The following is an 18356-nucleotide window of genomic DNA, read 5'->3' as shown; positions in this document are numbered from 1 at the left end:
AATATAATGTAACGTAACGAACAACATAACATCACAACACAACACAACACAACACCACAAAACACAACACAACACAACACAACCCAACACAACACAACACAACATAACATAACATAACATAACATAACATAACATAACATAACATAACAACATGACATGACATGACATGACATAACAATATCAAAATATTATAGTTCAAGAGCCATGGTGTGCAGTGGTTAGAATGCAGTACTGCAGGCTAATTCTGCCAACTGCCAGCAGTTCAATTCTGAGCTCCTCAAGGTTGACTCAGCCTTCCATCCTTCAAAGGTTGGTAAAATGGGGACCCAGATTGTTGGGAGCAATATACTGACTATGTAAACCACTTAGAGAGGGCTGTAAAGCACTGTGAAGCGGAATATAAGTCTAAGTGCTATTGCTAAGTGCTATTATTAAGTTGAAAGACACAAATAAGAAAGCACAGATACAGTATAATAAAAAGGGTAGTATAAAATAAAACAGTTTGAGATAAATAAGTTGATAGATATTATATTAAGCATTTTAAAACGCGTACATTCATAAATCAGTAAAAACCTTACTTCTATAGCCATAGTTAAAAGTTTAGCCATTGTTGCTGTAACATTAGGATTTTTATATGAATGTAAAATTTTAATGTATTCAAAAATATCTCCTCCTGGCCTTGATTTTTAAAACAGGACAGATTACATCTTGCCAAAACCTTTTGTAAAAATCACATCCTTTCATTAGTACATCCCACACATCCTCTCTTCTTTCCTACAGTAAATGCTGCCTTTTTGTCCATTCCTTTTTATATCAATCGTTATTTCTACACCATTATTTTCCAATTATGTCAAGTTCATGCCACTTTCATTGGAGTTGCAGTACAGCCATCGGCTAGCTGATAAACAACAAGGAAACAATCTGCTTCTCGTCAGCAGTCTAGCCTTCAACCTGACCTTACCTGTCTTATGTGCCATGCAGGTCCAAGAGGCTACGTTTCACCTGGAAAGCTCCAACGGTACCATTATGTCCCCAACTCAAAGCCCAGAACAACGACGTTGCCTCAGGGTGATACTGCTGGGAAAATGCATCCTACTTACAACTTTCCCCAAACTCCCAATCCCCCAGCGTACTTCAATGCTCCAGTTTTACAGGTGAGTAAAGCACAAGCTTTTCAGCCACTCTTGTCTTTGTCTTTCTTGTTGCTTTGATTTTCAAGGACAATAGTACGGGTTGTGTACAGGCAGTGAATTTATGGCTGGAAACTGGCAGATGATGGCATTTCCTGTCCTGTTATGTTGATTTATATTTTAACAGGGCCATTTCAGGATGCAAAATTGGGCATACCTCTCAAGTGATTTTTTTCCCCCTCCCCCAGGTAGTTTGTTAGAAATAGGATCTCAAATGGATTTAAATATGGAATAGCCCAGATATGTTGACTCACCCTTGAGACATTTACAAAGTGAAACATGAGTGTGGGTCAGATTTGGGAACTGGCAAGGTGTTGGTCAAATAAAAATATATACATGTAATCAGCAATGAAAACCAAAACAAAAATTGATAAGGAGCAGCAGCCACATGAAGGATTAGTTTATGATTATGTCTAACAATACATAAGATCACAAGATAGATCATAAGATCACAGCTAGACTTGGGCATTCACTTGCTGCTTGTGTAGGAGCTAGAAGTCAAAGTTCTAATAGGACCCTGAAAAGTTTAGTCCACATGAATTCTGAATGAAAACTATTCACCACCATTTCTAAAACCATTCCTGCCTCACAACTAGAATCTGAACTGGAAAAGATCTAGAAAACTTGTTTCCTCTAAAATCTTTTTTATGATGTTCCTCTGATTCCCCACCATCTTTCAACTATATTCTTTAAAACAGGGACATTGAACCCTGGGCAAAATTAATTAAACATAGCCATAACCAGGAATGTCAACTGCTTCTTTTAAAGTAAGGTGGACATTACTTCCTTCCTTAGAGAAACATTGAATACTTCCTGGATCCAGCTATCCATGTCCTGCCTAGCTATTTGAAAGGGCAAAGAATCACAATTGGCAACATTAAAATTACTGAAAACCCTATCAAGTGAAATTGTTTTCCAAAAATCTGCAAATTCATCCAGTACAGTATGTGTGCAATCACTTTGTCCTGTTCATCTTTCTCTAAAAGATTGTAATTTAGCGCAAGCATGAATCTTTAGCACAAGATGAAATAAGCACGGAGAAGAACTGTCACATTGCAATTCTTATCACCATTGTGTAGGCTGAAACATGAACTTTCATTAATGTTTGGTGTTATCTGCTTCTGGTTTTATACCTTTATTGCTTTAGATCTCTTTTCCATCACTCCACTTACATCAGTTCTCTAGTAAACTAAGGAATCAATAATTGGGGGAAAGCCTCATGGGAGTAATCCCATCATCCCTTGCCACCTCTGTGTTTTAAGGATTGACTACACTGAGATACAACAGTTTGCCAAATTGTGGGGTACACCCCTAAATGCCCCCTGGATGTCTTGTGGGATGGGGTAGATGGCTCTAACTAATACTCCATCTTTGAGGAGATCCAAGTGTTCCAAAGAACAATCGTTAATGTTTTCCATCTTCAGATCACATCATATCTGCTTCAAAATAAAGAGCAAATCTAGCTTGTGTCCTCTCACAAAAGTTAGGGATGCAATTACATGTGATGTAGTTGATGTTTGCCCTTAAGGCCATGAGCACAAAGAGCTACACCAAACTCCTTTCCCAAGGTATGAAGGTCAAAGTCATCCAAGAGTATGAAGAATTCCAGCACCAGCCACAAGATACCAAGATGAGATCCAAGAACTTGTAGAACAGCTCAGCAACATACTACTGTAATTGGTCCATGCATATGAGCATAGAGCAATAGTAGTCATCCTGGCAGCTGGTGCTATTAAAGCTATAGTGTTGTAGGCAAATTGGCACTCCCCCAGACATCATAAATAATGATAGTGCATTGCAGAAACTGCTGTAGGAACTGCATCTTCAAGAGACTGGTTCTGGGAACATTGAGCAGTGACTATTGTACAATTTTGTAACAGTAATGAGTCATCACCCAGTGCCACTAAACCAGAATGCAACAAGGTTCTATTACTAAAAGTTAAACCTATTGTATTGGGAGAAGCTTTATGAATGTCTCTTCTCTGGACCTCTCAGATGAGCTGCTTTTGAATTTCAGTCCAAGTGTCTTCTGAGAAAGTACTAAGTCCATAGTACAAATAGTTCTTGTAATAGGTAAGAGGCCCAGAAGAGGGTGAAGCAGGAGAATGAGCAGCAATGGAGTTAGTATGCAGCCATAAGCATGCAAGGGAGATTGGTCTGTGCATAATATCATCACCTAATGCCGCTGAATTTAAAATGGAGCGAACAAAATTGTTTTTCATCCACTTCCCAAAGTGACGATAGCAAATGGTGCAGCAATATTTAACTCTTTACTGGTAAAAGAAACAGAAAACCTGTAATGCACCCAATGGGGACAGAACCCACAACACTGAATAATATGTAGTATCTGGCTTTCCTTCCCCATTTAAATCAATCTCAGCAGCACAGAACGAGGGCTTTTTCTCAAGAACAGCAGTGAAATATTCTTTAGAAGAGCAATAAAGACAGATTCATAAGGAATCTGGATAAGGCCTGGAAAGTATTAGTCAGGAGGAACACAGACAAAGGTCTCTGCAGAAGGCAGATCTCGGCTCTCCCCTTTAACCCAGCTGAGGATAAGATCAGGGGTGAAATCCAGCAGGTTCTGAGAGGTTCTAGAGAACCAGTAGAGGAAATTTTGAGCAGTTCGGAGAACCAGTAGCGAAAATTTTGAGTACATCTGGGTGACCCGAGAGTGGGGTGGGAATGGAGATTTTGCAATATCCTTCAGAGTTTCCACCCATTGTTTCTTGTTCTACCCTCAGGTGCTTTGAAGAATAGTTTGATTCCCTCTTCTTTGTGGCAACCCCTGAGATATTGGAACACTTCTATCATGTCACCCCTAGTTCTTCTTTTCATCAAACTAGACATACCCAGTTCCTGCAACCATTCTTCATATGTTTTAGCCTCCAGTCCCCTAATCATCTTTGTTGCTCTTCTCTGCACTCTTTCTAGAGTCTCAACATCTTTTTTACATCGTGGCGACCAAAATTGAATGCAATATTCCAAGTGTGGCCTTACCAAGGCATTATAAAGTGGTTTTAACACTTCACGTGATCTTGATTCTATCCCTCTGTTTATGCAGCCCATAACTGTGTTGGCTTTTTTGGCAGCTGCTGCACACGGCTGGCTCATATCTAAATGGTTGTCCATTAGGACTCCAAGATCCCTCTCACAGTTACTACTATTGAGCAAGGTACCACATATACGGTACCTGTGCATTTTGTTTTTCTTCCCTAAATATAGAACCTTGCTTTTTTCACTGTTGAATTTCATTTTGTTAGATAGCGCCCAATGTTCAAGTTTGTCAAGATCCTTCTGTATCTTGAGCCTATCTTCTGGAGTGTTGGCTATTCCTGCCAGCTTGGTGTCATCTGCAAATTTGATGAGTTCTCCATCTATCCCCTCGTCCAAGTCATTGATGAAGATGTTGAAGATCACTGGGCCTAAAACAGAGCCCTGGGGTACTCCACTGCATACTTCCCTCCATGTAGATGCAGTTCCATTGAGGACTACATGTTGAGTGTGGTTGGTCAGCCAGTTACGAAACCATCTGGTGGTGATACTGTCTAACCCACATTTTTCTACTTTATCTAGTAGTAGGTTATGGTCTACTTTATCAAATGTTTTACTAAAGTCCAAGTAAATTGTATAGACAGCATTCCTCTGGTCCACTGATACCTGTTCTGTCTCTGGGCATGGCTACTTGTCATAACTTTCAGAATAAATTTCTACTTCTTCAAGATGTTTGCAGAAAGGCACCCCAGAAAATTGCTTTGTGTCAGAGTGTTTACAGCGTGACTTCATTTCGAGACCACCCAGGAGCAAAATACAGGAGACAGAAGTTTGTCTTATAAACAGTGGTTTATATACAATTCTATCTACAAACATACATGTGGTAGGAACATACCAGACAAGCAATCAGTCTTCTTCAACTCTACCCAGAGAACTACAATGCAGATAAATGAAGAGAATGATACACAAGGAGAGAGAGAGAGAGAGAGAGAGAGAGAGAGAGAGAGAGAGAGAGAGAGGGACACCCTCTAATGGCCTCCTTTATATAGACAGCTTCTTAAAGGGCAATAATCCTGCTGACTCATCCTCAGTCTTAAAGGGGTTAGTCAGCTTTAAATCTTCATTACTCTGACACTTTGCCTATCTGGATAGGACTGAGCTGGCCATCTTTATTTAATTTTTTGATATCTTATCCTGTATTATAATGATCAAAATCATATCCAGTATTATAACCTTGTTTCTGTTTTTCTTAGGTAAGTGCTGCTTATCCTTTCACAGCCAGGAGCAACCAGGAAGTCAGTATGCAAGCAGGCCAATCAGTGACTGTGCTGGAACCCCATGATAAAAAGGGAAGCAACGAATGGTTCTTCGTGGAAGTGAATGGACAGAGGGGCTACGTGCCTTCCAACCACCTGATCGTGTTACCCCCACAACCACCTGGATGGGTTTCACCCGTTTGGCCATTTCCAGCTCAGTAAATGCAACTGTTAAGAGATGCTTGGTTTAGAAGTCAGCTATGTTTTCATTGCCTCTCTTTTTCCCTTTCTTTCATGACATTCAATGGGCAAAGAGGCTGACAATGAGGCCAGGAGGCCTCTGGAATATTGTGCGTTTCAGTTTCAGAAATTCAGAATGAATTTGTGCCATATTTATTGAAAAAAATGTGAAGGAATGTAGGTACATAAGCTACTTATAATTGTGATGGTATTTCTTGATCTAAGGCTGACAGGGGATCTTCCAAATATTGGAAAAGAAGGGTTCTTGCAGTAATCTAGAATAATTTCTACACCATTATCATTACAAATAGTCCTCATTCAATGATCTCATTTGGGACCCACAACTCAGTTATTAAGTGAAGTGTTTGCTAAGTGAACCCACAACTGTGCTTACAATCTTAATTCGGCTTTGTTTTACAAACCTGTAAATGTTGCAAAGCTACTTTTACATTACTATCATAACTATGAATTGTTGCTAAATGAGACAGTCACTAAATGAGGACTACCTGTATTTGATCAATGCATGGTCTCAAACCAAAGATATCTGAAGGACACATAAGTGCCTTGTGCTTAGTGCAACAAAGGCTTAGAAGGGGAATGTGTCTCTTCCTAACTCATTCCAGAATACCCATCTCAGTCAGTTAGCAACCCATCATGACAAAGAAGCTGTGAGCCATAGTCTAGTTGAAGCCCCATTCTTCTTTCACTGGTATAATGTCCTTTTGGTTTTATGATAGTGAAGAAACAGCTAAAGGAACCAACTCGGCATTTTCCAATGATTTACGGTAGAACTCCCAGATTACTACTGTAAACCCAGTTGTTCTCTTCAGTAATATATCAGTCTTAATAATCTGAACAAAATGGCTGTGGTGTGTTATAGGGGTAAAATATTGGACTAAGAACAGGGAGGAACTGATTTTGAGTCTACCCTCATGGAAACTCAGTGGCTGATTTTCAGCCAGTTACTCTCTTGTACCCAACTCACTTCACAGGGTTTATGCTACTGTGAAAAAAAGAACAGTGCTATGAAAGCCATATTTAGTTCCTAGAAAAATGGTGGTACAAAAATATAAAATAAATATTTGCTTTAAGTGGCCTTCATTGAGGTGATACAATGCCTATTCTCATTATTGGAGAGAATGAGCCCTGGTGGCACAGTGGTTAAAATGCAGTATTGCAGGCAAACTCTGCCCACAGCCTGGAGTTTGATCCTAATGGCTCAAGGTAGACTCAGCCTTACAAGGTTGGTAAAATGAGGATCTAGATTGTTGGGGTGAATATGCAAATAATGCTACCTTGTAAACTGCCCAAAGTGTACTGTAAATTATGGGGTAGTATATAAGCTTATAAACTCTTGGTGTATCAGTTCAGTAATGGTTAGAAAACTCTAGAAGACACTATATCTGATTAATGGAGATTTCACCATATGAAGTATTGAGCATTGTTCTAACATGCATTATGAAAAATTGGAAGCATGTTCAACTATTGGAGAACAAAGAAAAATGGAAAGAGTTATCTCTTCACATGATGTGGTTGTTACCAACTTTCAGGTAGAAATATGGAATGGCAAAATATTGTTAGAGTTGTGAAAGAAGTAAATTGATAGGTACACAGAAAACTAAATTTGTATGCACAAAGAATATATGATTTGTTTTTACTTTTCTCCAAAAAGAGGAAGAAAATATGCATATGAAAAATAATCTGAGGCCTTTCTAAAGACAATGACAAATGGTATACACTGTAGGGCGTGTCATTTCATGGGGTGAAAATTATTTTTTTTGAAATCTGCTGCTATTTTTGCAATTGCACAATGTTTACCTTGGTATGGTAAATCCATGTCTGATCATATACCCCACAAATACTGTTACTTTTATTTTCTCAAAATTACACCTTATACTACAAAAACTAGAATTTTTTTTCTGCATCAATCTTATCTAGATAAGCAAAAAATAATCCACGCAATCAAAAACTAACAGCAGAAAGCAATTATCCGAGTTACAAAAATGTTTAAGCGAGTTTCATCAAGTCTTATGTTGATTCATTCTTCGACATCAGCCGCCATATTTCTTGGCCTCTGATATAACCCTCATGTTTCTCATGTGTATACACTCTGCTTTCTGCCTCTGTAACCTGTTTCATTCATCCCTCTATTGATTGAGCATGAAAGGGCCATTGTGGTTACTTGCATGGGTTTGTCAATGAATTTATTTATTTCCACTGTAAACAGTTTGCAGGTCAAAGGTGGCTTATATACACCTTCAGACCAGTCAATCAGCTCCAGCAGAGTGGATGCTCTGGCTTGACCTCTATCCAGTGCATGGCGCCACCTTCACAGCCGGTATTAACATTTGTAGAATCTCCTCCAATGGCCTTCAAGCTTTTGTCAATGCTTCTCTTCTTCATGAAATACACCAGATTATCTGCAATCACTTGAGCAGGTTTTCCTGTTTTTGAGCCTTTCTCTGGAGTGAAATGATAAAGATATCTTCCACCCGGCTCACTGCACACAGAATAATGCTCTTCTTTGATAGTACTGGGGAATTGCCGGTTTGAATTGTTTGCTGGGGAATTGCTGGTCTGAAAAGTTATGATATTTATGTATCCAAACACATCTAAATTATATTAAAGTAACCAAAATATCTTCACAATCCCCAAGGCACATCACAAACTTTGAGCCCTAATGTTTGGAAATTGAAAGTTGAAAAATTTTGTTGGAAGAAATGTCCATCTGGGTTCAGTTCCAAGTGGGGAGAAAGACACTGGAAACATGAAGACTGCTTGGAAAGATGGTTTAATGGTAGACAGGACCACATGGTTTTGAGGTCCTGGGCAAAAAGGCACATGGGGGGGGGATATACCCTCTGTTGGGCTTTGAATTTGAGCTTGTATTCTGATTGGTTGTCAGACTCCCATGGGGCCATGCAGGGGTAACTTTGCAGGTTGTCTTTTGAGTCCCAAGCTTGGTTGAGCCTTGCTGGATGATGCAATCTCCTCAGGTGCCATGTGTTGAGTTCTGTTGCTAGATGGGTAGAGGGGTAATCCTATCTTTGTTGGATCTTGGGTGAGGGCATTTGCTTATGAATAGACCTAGCTATCTCTTTATCTCTTAAGGGTGGACATCTGCTGTGGGCTATTGAGAGTGTGGGGGCTATTAAGAGCGAGTCTTCTTCCTGACTAAAAAACATGTTTCTCCATTTCTCATCCAGGGAGGTATAATATTCTGCCTTTTTAATATTTCCTAGAATATTTCATTTTTCTAGGAGAAAAATGGGTTTCTGAGTGCTAACTTCCTGCAACTTGACATGCCCTAATTAATATACAGAAACTTATTGTCAATGAATACTTCCTTATTAAAATATTCCCTCCCCCTTCAAAAACTATACTCTAAAAATAAGGAGAAGAATTGCAACTCCAGAGATCGATTTCCAGTGAAATCAGAATGTACAGTAAAGGGGACTTGCGCATGTGAGATTAACATGAGGCATAATGCAATTTTTCAGTGCCCTCCATCATAGACTATGCTTATCTTCCCTCATCCATGTACCTGTAATCACATCAAATTACTTTTGGAATCAGCATAGAAAACGAATGCATAAACTGATCTGAAGGCTCAGGATGATGTGAAATATTAAAGTTTTAATGCTTCTGGGCACAACTGATAAGGCAGCTTGCAGTGTTTAAAAATGTAACTAGATCTCTTCAAGTGTGGCTCCTGAAAAATGCATGGGTTTGCTGTTTGACATACAACATTTTACCTGAGATGGAGAATAAAATGAATGGGTAACATTATGTTTTAACTGACTCTTAACAGAACCCATATGTCTCTGGATTTTGTCATTGTACATTCCAATGCAGACGCAGTAGACTCTTCGTAATGTGAGAGATTTGTAGGATAAAGGCCAAGAAGCGACCTTATAACCCCAAATTCCCTTCCTTATTTTTTTTTTAAAAAAATACTGTAATATTTAAATCTTCTAAATAGCTGCTGCTTTCTTTGTCAACTATGCAACAAGTAAGGTTGTTTGGGCCAATTCTCAACTTTAGAGTTAATAACCTGTACTATTGTGACAATTAACTTGTACATTACAGTTGATGTGCTTACATGGGTAGAAATGGCCTTGTATACATCTTGTAATCTGTGGAAACTTCCTATGGTATTGTTAGATTCATTTACTACCAAAAGTAACTGTCTGAACTGCTGTGAACTTTGTCTTAAGGTCCAAAAATTGAACAGTAAAAAGAATGAGACCAGAAATTTCAGACTCTCTATATTTATAACAATGGTATATTTGCGTTACATTAACTGTGAAAGAAATAAACAGTATTGATTCGCTGCTTAAAGATGCTTTCCAGGTGTCAGCGCATGTTTTTTGTCTGAATATGTGTCTTCTTACTTTCTGTTGTTATGCAACTCTTTTACCACCAGATGGCTTACTTCCCCCATTTGTCTCTTAAGCATACCAGGCAACATTGGAACTGGCAATCTATCCCTTTATGTTTCGAATAGAACGGACTAGATTGTTGGCATTAAAAGCAACAGTTAATATTTACTGCCTTATTTCCCAATGCTGGCCTTCATGACTAATCATTCTAGTACATTGCTTTTCAGAATAGTTTGAACAGTTGGCAATGGTATCTTATTTGTTTACACTGGAAGACTGAAGATACAATCATACCTTTCACGATTTCATGCCCTCTACATGGATTGAACTACAGTTCATATATACATGTGTGTGTGTGTGTGTGTGTGTGTGTGTGTGTGTGTGTACATATCTATATATATTTGTTTTCTGAGGTTTTTGCGGGTGTTTGTATGTAGGTCTTTGGTTATTCGGGTTTTCTCCCGCATAAAATTTTACGCGGGAGAAAACCCGAATAACCAAAGACCTACATCTATATATATCTATATATATCTGTGTGTTCATCTGTCTGTCTGTCTGTCTGTCTGTCTGTCTGTCTATCTATCTATCTATCTATCTATCTATCTATCTATCTATCTATCTATCTATCTATCATCTATCCACACACACACACATATATACACACAGAGTATATATATATGCATATCTACAGTATATGTATGTGTATGCACACGTATATGGATGTGTGTGTGTATTCCTATGAGAGTGGACATCAATTTTATTTTAATGTGTGCCATTATGTACAGAGAAAAGTAACAATAAATCTCTCCTCTCCTCTCCTCTCCTCTCCTCTCCTCTGCTCTCCTCTGCTCTCCTCTCCTCTCCTCTCCCCTCCCCTCCCCTCCCCTCCCCTCCCTCCCCTCCCTTCCCTTCCCTTCCCTTCCCTCATCTCATCTTCTCTTTTTTCTTTTCTCATATCATCTTACCATCTTATCTACTTCCCATCATCCTCCGATAGCTTGGTTCTGGGAGTTGTAGTCCCAAGTTTCAGGATAGTGGCAGAGAAACTAGTACTTTGGGAGGGGTGAGGTGGGAGGGTTAGGAAACACAGAAAGTGCATATGTGGAGCTACAGGGTAGATATTTTCATGTAAAGATGATTAGGCATGGGTGAGTGTAGAATTGGTTGCATACCCCATTCTCTTCCACGAGTAGGAATTCTCATCACCGAAGGCTGTATATCTGCCAAAGTTGTGAATCACTGCGTAGACCATGCTGAATCTACATATAAGACATGGATTGTCCTGAGCTGCCTTTAGACAGTATCATAACAAGGAAGGGTCGAGTTTGCTTTTGAGATGCAAATGCCAATCTAGGAGGCTTTATACCATAGCAAGATTCAGATCAGGACAGCCTGGCCATTTCAACTGCCAGCCTGAATGATAAGTTGTCATTTGTGACATACTTGATATTATATGCCAGTTTCAAGGATAGGTCTACTGCTCCCAATGTCAAAAAGATACTTGGGCCCTGGTCTGATAGGCATGTGCAATTCTGAGGCCTGCAGCAGTCAATGGTAGGTCTGCCAAAGTGTAAGTGACACCGGAATCTCATATTTGTTTCAATACAGAGGCAGCTAAGAAAGGGTTTAAGTTATTGTCTCCATTTGTCATTATGGACCATTTGCATCCAGATCTCTTGCATGCACCTGCATGCATGCACATACACGCACAGATGCGTGCGCGCACACACACACAGCTGCTTTTTCTACTATCACATCCCATCACATGTTTCAGTTGAAGTTGGCTTGGTCTCTACCTAGGGCTACATAAGTAGTCATCCCCAAGCTAGTGCTCTCCAGAAGCTTTGAACCACAGATTCAAGAATGTCTAGTAAACACTTTGGGGATTTAATACTTTTTGAGTACCAGTATTAAGTACAAAGTAAACAGAATGATCAAAATGATAAATATCCATGAATCACATCTGTGTAAGCCATGGATATGCTCACACTGGGGGGGTAGTTCATTTGTATTTAGGTCATACAATTTTACTCTGCAAGTGGGAAGGCGGGGGGCAGAATATTCCACCCTAAAAAACAAAGCAGTTACACCAGGAAGCCAGCATGTTAGGAAGAAAATGGTTGCACAACCTGATTTTCTTCCTGCCAGTTGCATTTCTCCTATTACAAGATTATTCGTTTTAGTGTGAGAACCTTGCAGCCATGTAAATATCATCCTCTGGACTGAAGTGGTATAGACCAAGCACAGGTTTATTATCTCACCAAGTCTCAAGATAGTTATAGGAAACCAGATCAATCAGAGGTGACATGCTAGGAAAAATATGGATGCTTTTGAAAGGATAAGTCATACTGAGAGTGGGACTGATGGGGAACCTTTTGATGAGAAACCAGGGAACAAGCTAGCAATCATCTAATCTAACCCACTCTTTCAAAACTATTTTCTCAGGCAGGGAACTGCCAATCTTTACTTTGAAAAATGTCACTCCTCAGCCAGGTTAGGTCTGATTTCCCTTCTTCGGTATTGAGCGGCAGGTGATACACCAACTGGAAGAAGGCTGCTGAAAGAAAGATAAAGCCATCTGCAAAAGTTCAAGCTACTTCATCAGCTAGCAGCTGTCTTGACTCCAACCTGGGAGACCGAGGAAAGACATAGTGGGAGTTGGGGATGGATTGAAGATAATTTAGGAGAGCAGCAGGAGAATCCACAGTATTTTAAGTGGCATGGCCCTAGGACTTGAAGTGTTGCGGTCCATACATTTTGGTGCTTCATCTATCAATACGATGCCAATTCAGCTATGCAATGCTGTATATTTCTCAGCAGTTTGGAAATGGTACTAGGAAGGAAGATAAAGATAGGGCCAAGGATAGAAGTTTCCCCTCTGAGTGGCCAGTTCTTGTCTTCTCTGAGCTAAGTAGAAGGCTCAAGTCTCTTTCAACCAACATATATGGGCAAATAAAGGGTAGCATGCATGCCTTTAAATAGCATGGCAAGGACATACCCTTCAGCCAGGAATGCTCTGGCGGTCTTAATGGAACATGTTGTGTTTGTATTTTGAAGCCAATGAACAGTGCTTGGACAGAGCCTGACCCAGCTGGTAAGTCATGGATGTTAGGACACGGATGAAAATCTCTGGCTTCACACTTAGGATCTGATGTGGCTTTCATTACAGGGAACCTTCCTTGTGCACCGTTCACTCCGATTAGGGCCCAAGGTCAGACCTAAGATAGATAAACTCTCATTGCTCTGTTTTCAGCACTCTAGGCTTATTTCAAGCTAGAAATGCTCCACAGATATTCACAGTCGTCAGCAGTTCTCTCTGTTAGTCAGCTGGGAACTCTATTTCCTCCAAAGAAACAGCCAGGGAATTTACTTGAACTTGATACTAATTGAGAGATGTTTCCATAGGCCCTAGTGAAAAATAAGAGAGTCAGCTAAAGAGATGCAAAAGATAGGGAACGTTTTTGCCCAAGCAACATTGTTAAGCAGATTGATTCAAATTCCTCTTTTTCTTAACTAAAATTCTGATCAGATCGAGCTGTTCTTCTCATGTGTATATCTGTAAATGTTTGCAATGCTATTTTCACTTAAAAAAAAAAAATGAAGTGTCACATTTTAGAATGAATTCCACACAAAAATGTATCTTTTGTGGCAAAACATTTTTTTAATGTGAGTTTTATGGGAAAGAGAAAAAATAAATAAAAACGTAATACTATAAAAAGAAGGAATATAAAGTTGGACTATCTGACCAAGGATAAATTATTTGTTTGACAATTTTGGTGACTCCTAATGGACTTCCTGTTGACTCAGGATTGAAAAGAAGATGATTTCTGGATTTTATATGGATAAAAGTTAGGCTATAGGGAGAAGAGTTGGACAAAAAGTATTATATTATTCTATAATTATAAGTATTAGATTAGCTTATACTCACTGTGATGAAAGTTGGAAGCCATTTATTATTGTCATTATTGCCTTCTTCTTTTCCCTTGTATATTTTTTTGCACCTTCTAAACTGTTATTTTATTATTTTTCCTTCTGGTTTAGTTTGCATTAGTTTTTACTAATATATTAAAAAAATGAGACAGAGGATGATCCTTTAAATATAGAAATCCTTAAATTAGATCACGACAAAAGAATGGTTGATGGATATTTTTTAAAAAAGTAATTGTATCATGTTTCTCAGAGTTTGTCTTTTCCATCCTGAATAATTTCTTTTCCTTTATAAGGATGCTACTAGCACCCCTTTCTTAACTGGAAGATGCAATACTATAAATATAGTACAATACTATACACAACATAAAAATTACACTAAACTTCTGCAGCTTCCCAACCTTTCTTTTTTGCTTCAGGAATCCCTTGTAGGTATATCAGAACTGGGGTATCTTGGAATGCAGCTATGTCCTGTGATAAAATGTCCTGCACTCTCTTGCCGGTCTCTGTGTTGAGGTGATTCTTTGCTTCTGGAGCTTTCTCTGGTAAGCTGGGAACCAGAAAATGCTCCTGCACATGTTGCAAAAACCTTTTCTGGTGTTTTCAGGGAATTGAGTCTAGGAAATACACCTCTGCATAGTCACAAGGCCCTTCCTACTGTTAGACATTCATGACATATATTTAACAGTAACAGAGTTGGAAGGGACCTTGGAGGTTATCTAGTCCAACCTCTGCTCACGCAGGAGACCTGTACTAGGGATTCGAACCACCGAACTGCCAACCTTTCTGATCGACAAGCTCAGTGTCTTAGCCATTGAGCCACCTAGTCAGGCTGAAGTCCCAGAAATGAACTCATGAAGCACCTTTGATTCGTTCATCCAAGCTGCTTTGCTTTTCAAAGCAGCTTTTGGATGCTTCTCTTGAAGCTTTGGTCAGCTTTGGTCATCCCTAGCTGTTTTCTTTCCAACCCAAACACCAAGGTTTAGTTGTCAAGAATTCACTTTGAGTGTGTTCCTTAAGAGGACAGAGACTACCCTGGCACCTTTGAAGTTGATTAGTTTATTGTAGCAAAGACAACAGAGTGGTAGTTTGTGCATATGGAAACTGACAACTGCAAGACCAACCAATTTAACAGCTTCTCACAGCCTTCACTGGGATGCTAACGATGCATTGCCCAACACATGTGTGCTATTTTATTTCTTGATTTTTCCTGCACATATTTAGGGACACTTTTGAATTTGGTAAGGAAAAATAAGACAACAGGATTTCTGAGCAATAACAACTCTTGTAAGCAGAGGAGGGAAGGCGCTTCCTGATGAGCTGAACTGTTGCTCAGAGCAACGCACAACAATACAGGCCACGAGGTTCATTAGAGACAAGCATGTGGGAAGAGATTCGTTTCTGAGGCATACTTTAGGAGTTTCTAATTTCCGCTGGTTTAAACAATATGAAATAAACAACCAGAGAATTGTTCTGGTGGTCCTACCAGTAAGCTCCATCCAACTGAGCTTTTAGGCAGATTCCCTAAATCTAAGCTGGAACGCTGAACCGAGATGGAGTGTGGTGCGCTAAAAGGAAATCAAATCCTTGCCTTGATCTGATATGAGCAGAAAATAGCCCCGAGCCAATCCAGTAGAGGTGCTTCATCGTGGAATATTTTTTCGGGAACATGAAAACAGGAGTGAAGCTGTCACTTTTGTAAGGGAAAAAAGGCTGAGGGGGTGAAAGCAACATGCCCTCCAAGGGAGATTCTCAGTCTTCCCTCATGGCTCTGCAGCAAATGCCAGGCCTCTGCAGCCTCTTAGAGGAATGCAAGCAGCATTTCATGGTTGAATAGGCCCCTCGGCATCTGATCCTTCACTACACTGCAAGCGATGGACAAGGAAACTGTCGTTACAGATATGACAATAATGCTGGCCCACATATTGCTCTTCTCTGATTGCCAGAACTCAGGCTCTGTTGCTGAGTGGGGAGAAGAACACAGGCTAGCAAGACATACAATAGTAACTCTGTAGAGCCAGGAAGATTGATGCAGTTTGAATAGAAACAGTTTCATAAAATGGCTGCACTGCTCTTTCCTTCTGTGCTGCTGCGGCTGCTGCTCTGACTCATTGCTATGATTTCTTCAGCTTGGTCCTTTGGAAGTAAATCCCATTGTTCAATCACCCACAATTCACATGACTAGACATGTAATAGGGCTGTAGTGTAAAGCCTGATTACACCCAAAATAAGACAGTAGAAAGGTAAAGGTAAAGGTTCTCCTTGCACATATGTGCTAGTTGTTCCTTACTCTAGGGGGAGGTGCTTATCTCTGTTTCAAAGCCGAAGAGCCAGCGCTGTCCGAAGACATCTCCATGGTCATGTGGCCGGCATGAGTATACGCCAAAGGTGCATGGAACGCCGTTACCTTCCCACCAAAGGTGGTCCCTATTTTTCTACTTGCATTTTTTACGTGCTTTTGAACTGCTAGGTTGGCAGAAGCTGGGACAAGTAACAGGAGTTCATCCCGTTATGCAGCACTAGGAATTCGAACCGCTGTACTGCCGAATTTTCGATCTACAAGCTCAGCCACTGAGCCACCACGTCCCTTTAATAATAATACAGCAGACAGTAGAGGATGCTTTTTGAATCTCTTCTCTGCTTTTCCCTTAAAATGTGGTTCTGAAGGCACACTTTGTTCCTAACAAAGTCTTCTGATGCTTCGCTTGCTGCATTAGAAGACTTCTCAAATGGCAAGGCCATTTCTGCCCCATAGTAACTGTAACAGTGGCAACCATCCTGAATTTTCCTACATTCAAGAATTTCGTAATAGGGTTTTGGGGGGAAGGGCATAGTAATGGCTGTTCCGGTTCTCTTCCTACCAATAATATGTTTCCCTCCCCCTTAACATTTTCAATAATAAAGGCAACCTTCACGGTGGGCAAATTGCTGAGAAATGCTTCTTAGTTCAACCTGAGTTACAGTACAGAATGAAGGGAAATTATGAGGAAGCCATTTTCTTCACCTGTCCTATAGCAAATAACAATATATGTTCTGGCCTTCGGTTCATCTTTGCTTTTATCTATTTTGAGGAGTGTGCTTAGATGCCCTTCTCAGTGGACTGCCTCTAAATGTATTCTATTTCAGGTCCGGGATGGAATCAATGAGAATTGGAAAATGTAGAAAGGAGAAGCGCCTAAAAAAAAAAAAAAAAACCCCAGGAGTCAGGACCAATTATTAGAATCGAGAATACAATGAAAATGATTCAGAATAAATTCTTAAGACCTTGAATGAGCCGAACCCCTTTTATTCTTCATAGCACACATTCTTTTTTTTTTTTTAGGCTTCTGTCTTTTGTCCTGGAAAATAAAACGTCGCTGCCTTAACATATTGAATAATTAAAGCAGTGAGTTTGTAATTTGACTCTTAAATCAGGAACATCCTTTTGTCAGGCTCATGCAGTAAGCTCAGAAATTCTGATGGTCAGAAGTTGAAAACCTTGGACATGAAGAAGACTGAATGCAGACTTCTGGTTTCAGACGAGGAAAAAATAACTGAAAATAGAGGGAAAAATGAAAGGTATTTGTATAAGATCAGAAATATGATACTTCAGCTAAGATAGAAGTACTTAAGAGTAATCATAGGAACAGTCTAGTACGGCAAATAAGATTACAAGAAAATTCAGTTGAATATACTGAAACCTTTTGCAAACAAAATATGAGAAAACAGAAGCATTTGCTGAGACAGAATATGTTCTGAAATGATTCCATTAGGAAGTTGTTGGAAGAAATGTCCATCTGGGTTCAGTTCCAAGTGGGGAAAAAGACACTGGAAACATGGTGGCTGTTTGGAAAGATGGTTTTCAATAGTGGACAGGACCACATAATTTGAGATTCTGGGCAAAAAGGCACATGGAGTGGAGAGAGGGATATATTTATACACTCTCTTGGGCCCTGCCTTAGAGTTTCCTGTTCCTGTACAAGAAATGTATCCCATTGGCTGTCAGACTCCCAGTGGGCAGGGGTCTTAGCTAACTTTGTAGGCTGTCTGTGTCCCATGCTTGGTTGAGCCTTGCTGGATGATGCAATCTTGCCATGTGGTGAGGTGGGTAGGGGGCTAATCCTACCATTGTCCTGAGGGCCATGTCTTAATCTCTTCATCCTGGAGCTGAAGTGGGGGGCAGGGAGCTGCAGGAAGCTGCTTTGTCTTTAAAAACATGTTTCTCCTTTTCTCATCCAGGGAAATATAATATTCTCCCTCTTTAATATTTCCTAGAATATTTCATTCTTCTAGGAGGGGGGTGGGTGCTAACTTCCTACAAAGTGAAATATAAAAGGCAATAGATCAGCTTTCAAAAAACAAAGTACTGTGTACATGAAGTAGATGAA

At 39.8% G+C, this 18356-nt stretch overlaps 1 protein-coding gene across 4 annotated transcripts in view; it reads left to right on the top strand.

Moving 5' to 3' along the window:
• The window catches only part of ARHGEF37 (Rho guanine nucleotide exchange factor 37), a 60884-nt gene extending 50858 nt beyond the window's left edge, over window positions 1-10026 (top strand). For all 4 annotated transcript variants that reach the window (XM_034405729.3, XM_034405716.3, XM_034405722.3 and 1 more), the window contains exons 12-13: window positions 982-1154; window positions 5438-10026. In XM_034405729.3, coding sequence (XP_034261620.2) covers window positions 982-1154; window positions 5438-5662 — 398 coding nt within the window. In that variant the 3' untranslated portion in view covers window positions 5663-10026. The remainder of the gene's footprint in view (window positions 1-981; window positions 1155-5437) is intronic.
• Window positions 10027-18356: the final 8330 nt, after the last annotated feature.

The sequence above is a fragment of the Pantherophis guttatus genome, chromosome 2, assembly GCF_059756535.1.
Source record: "Pantherophis guttatus breed Tessera chromosome 2, ASM5975653v1, whole genome shotgun sequence".
Taxonomy (NCBI): Eukaryota; Metazoa; Chordata; class Lepidosauria; order Squamata; family Colubridae; genus Pantherophis; species Pantherophis guttatus.
This window is presented reverse-complemented; position numbering and strand designations above follow the sequence as displayed.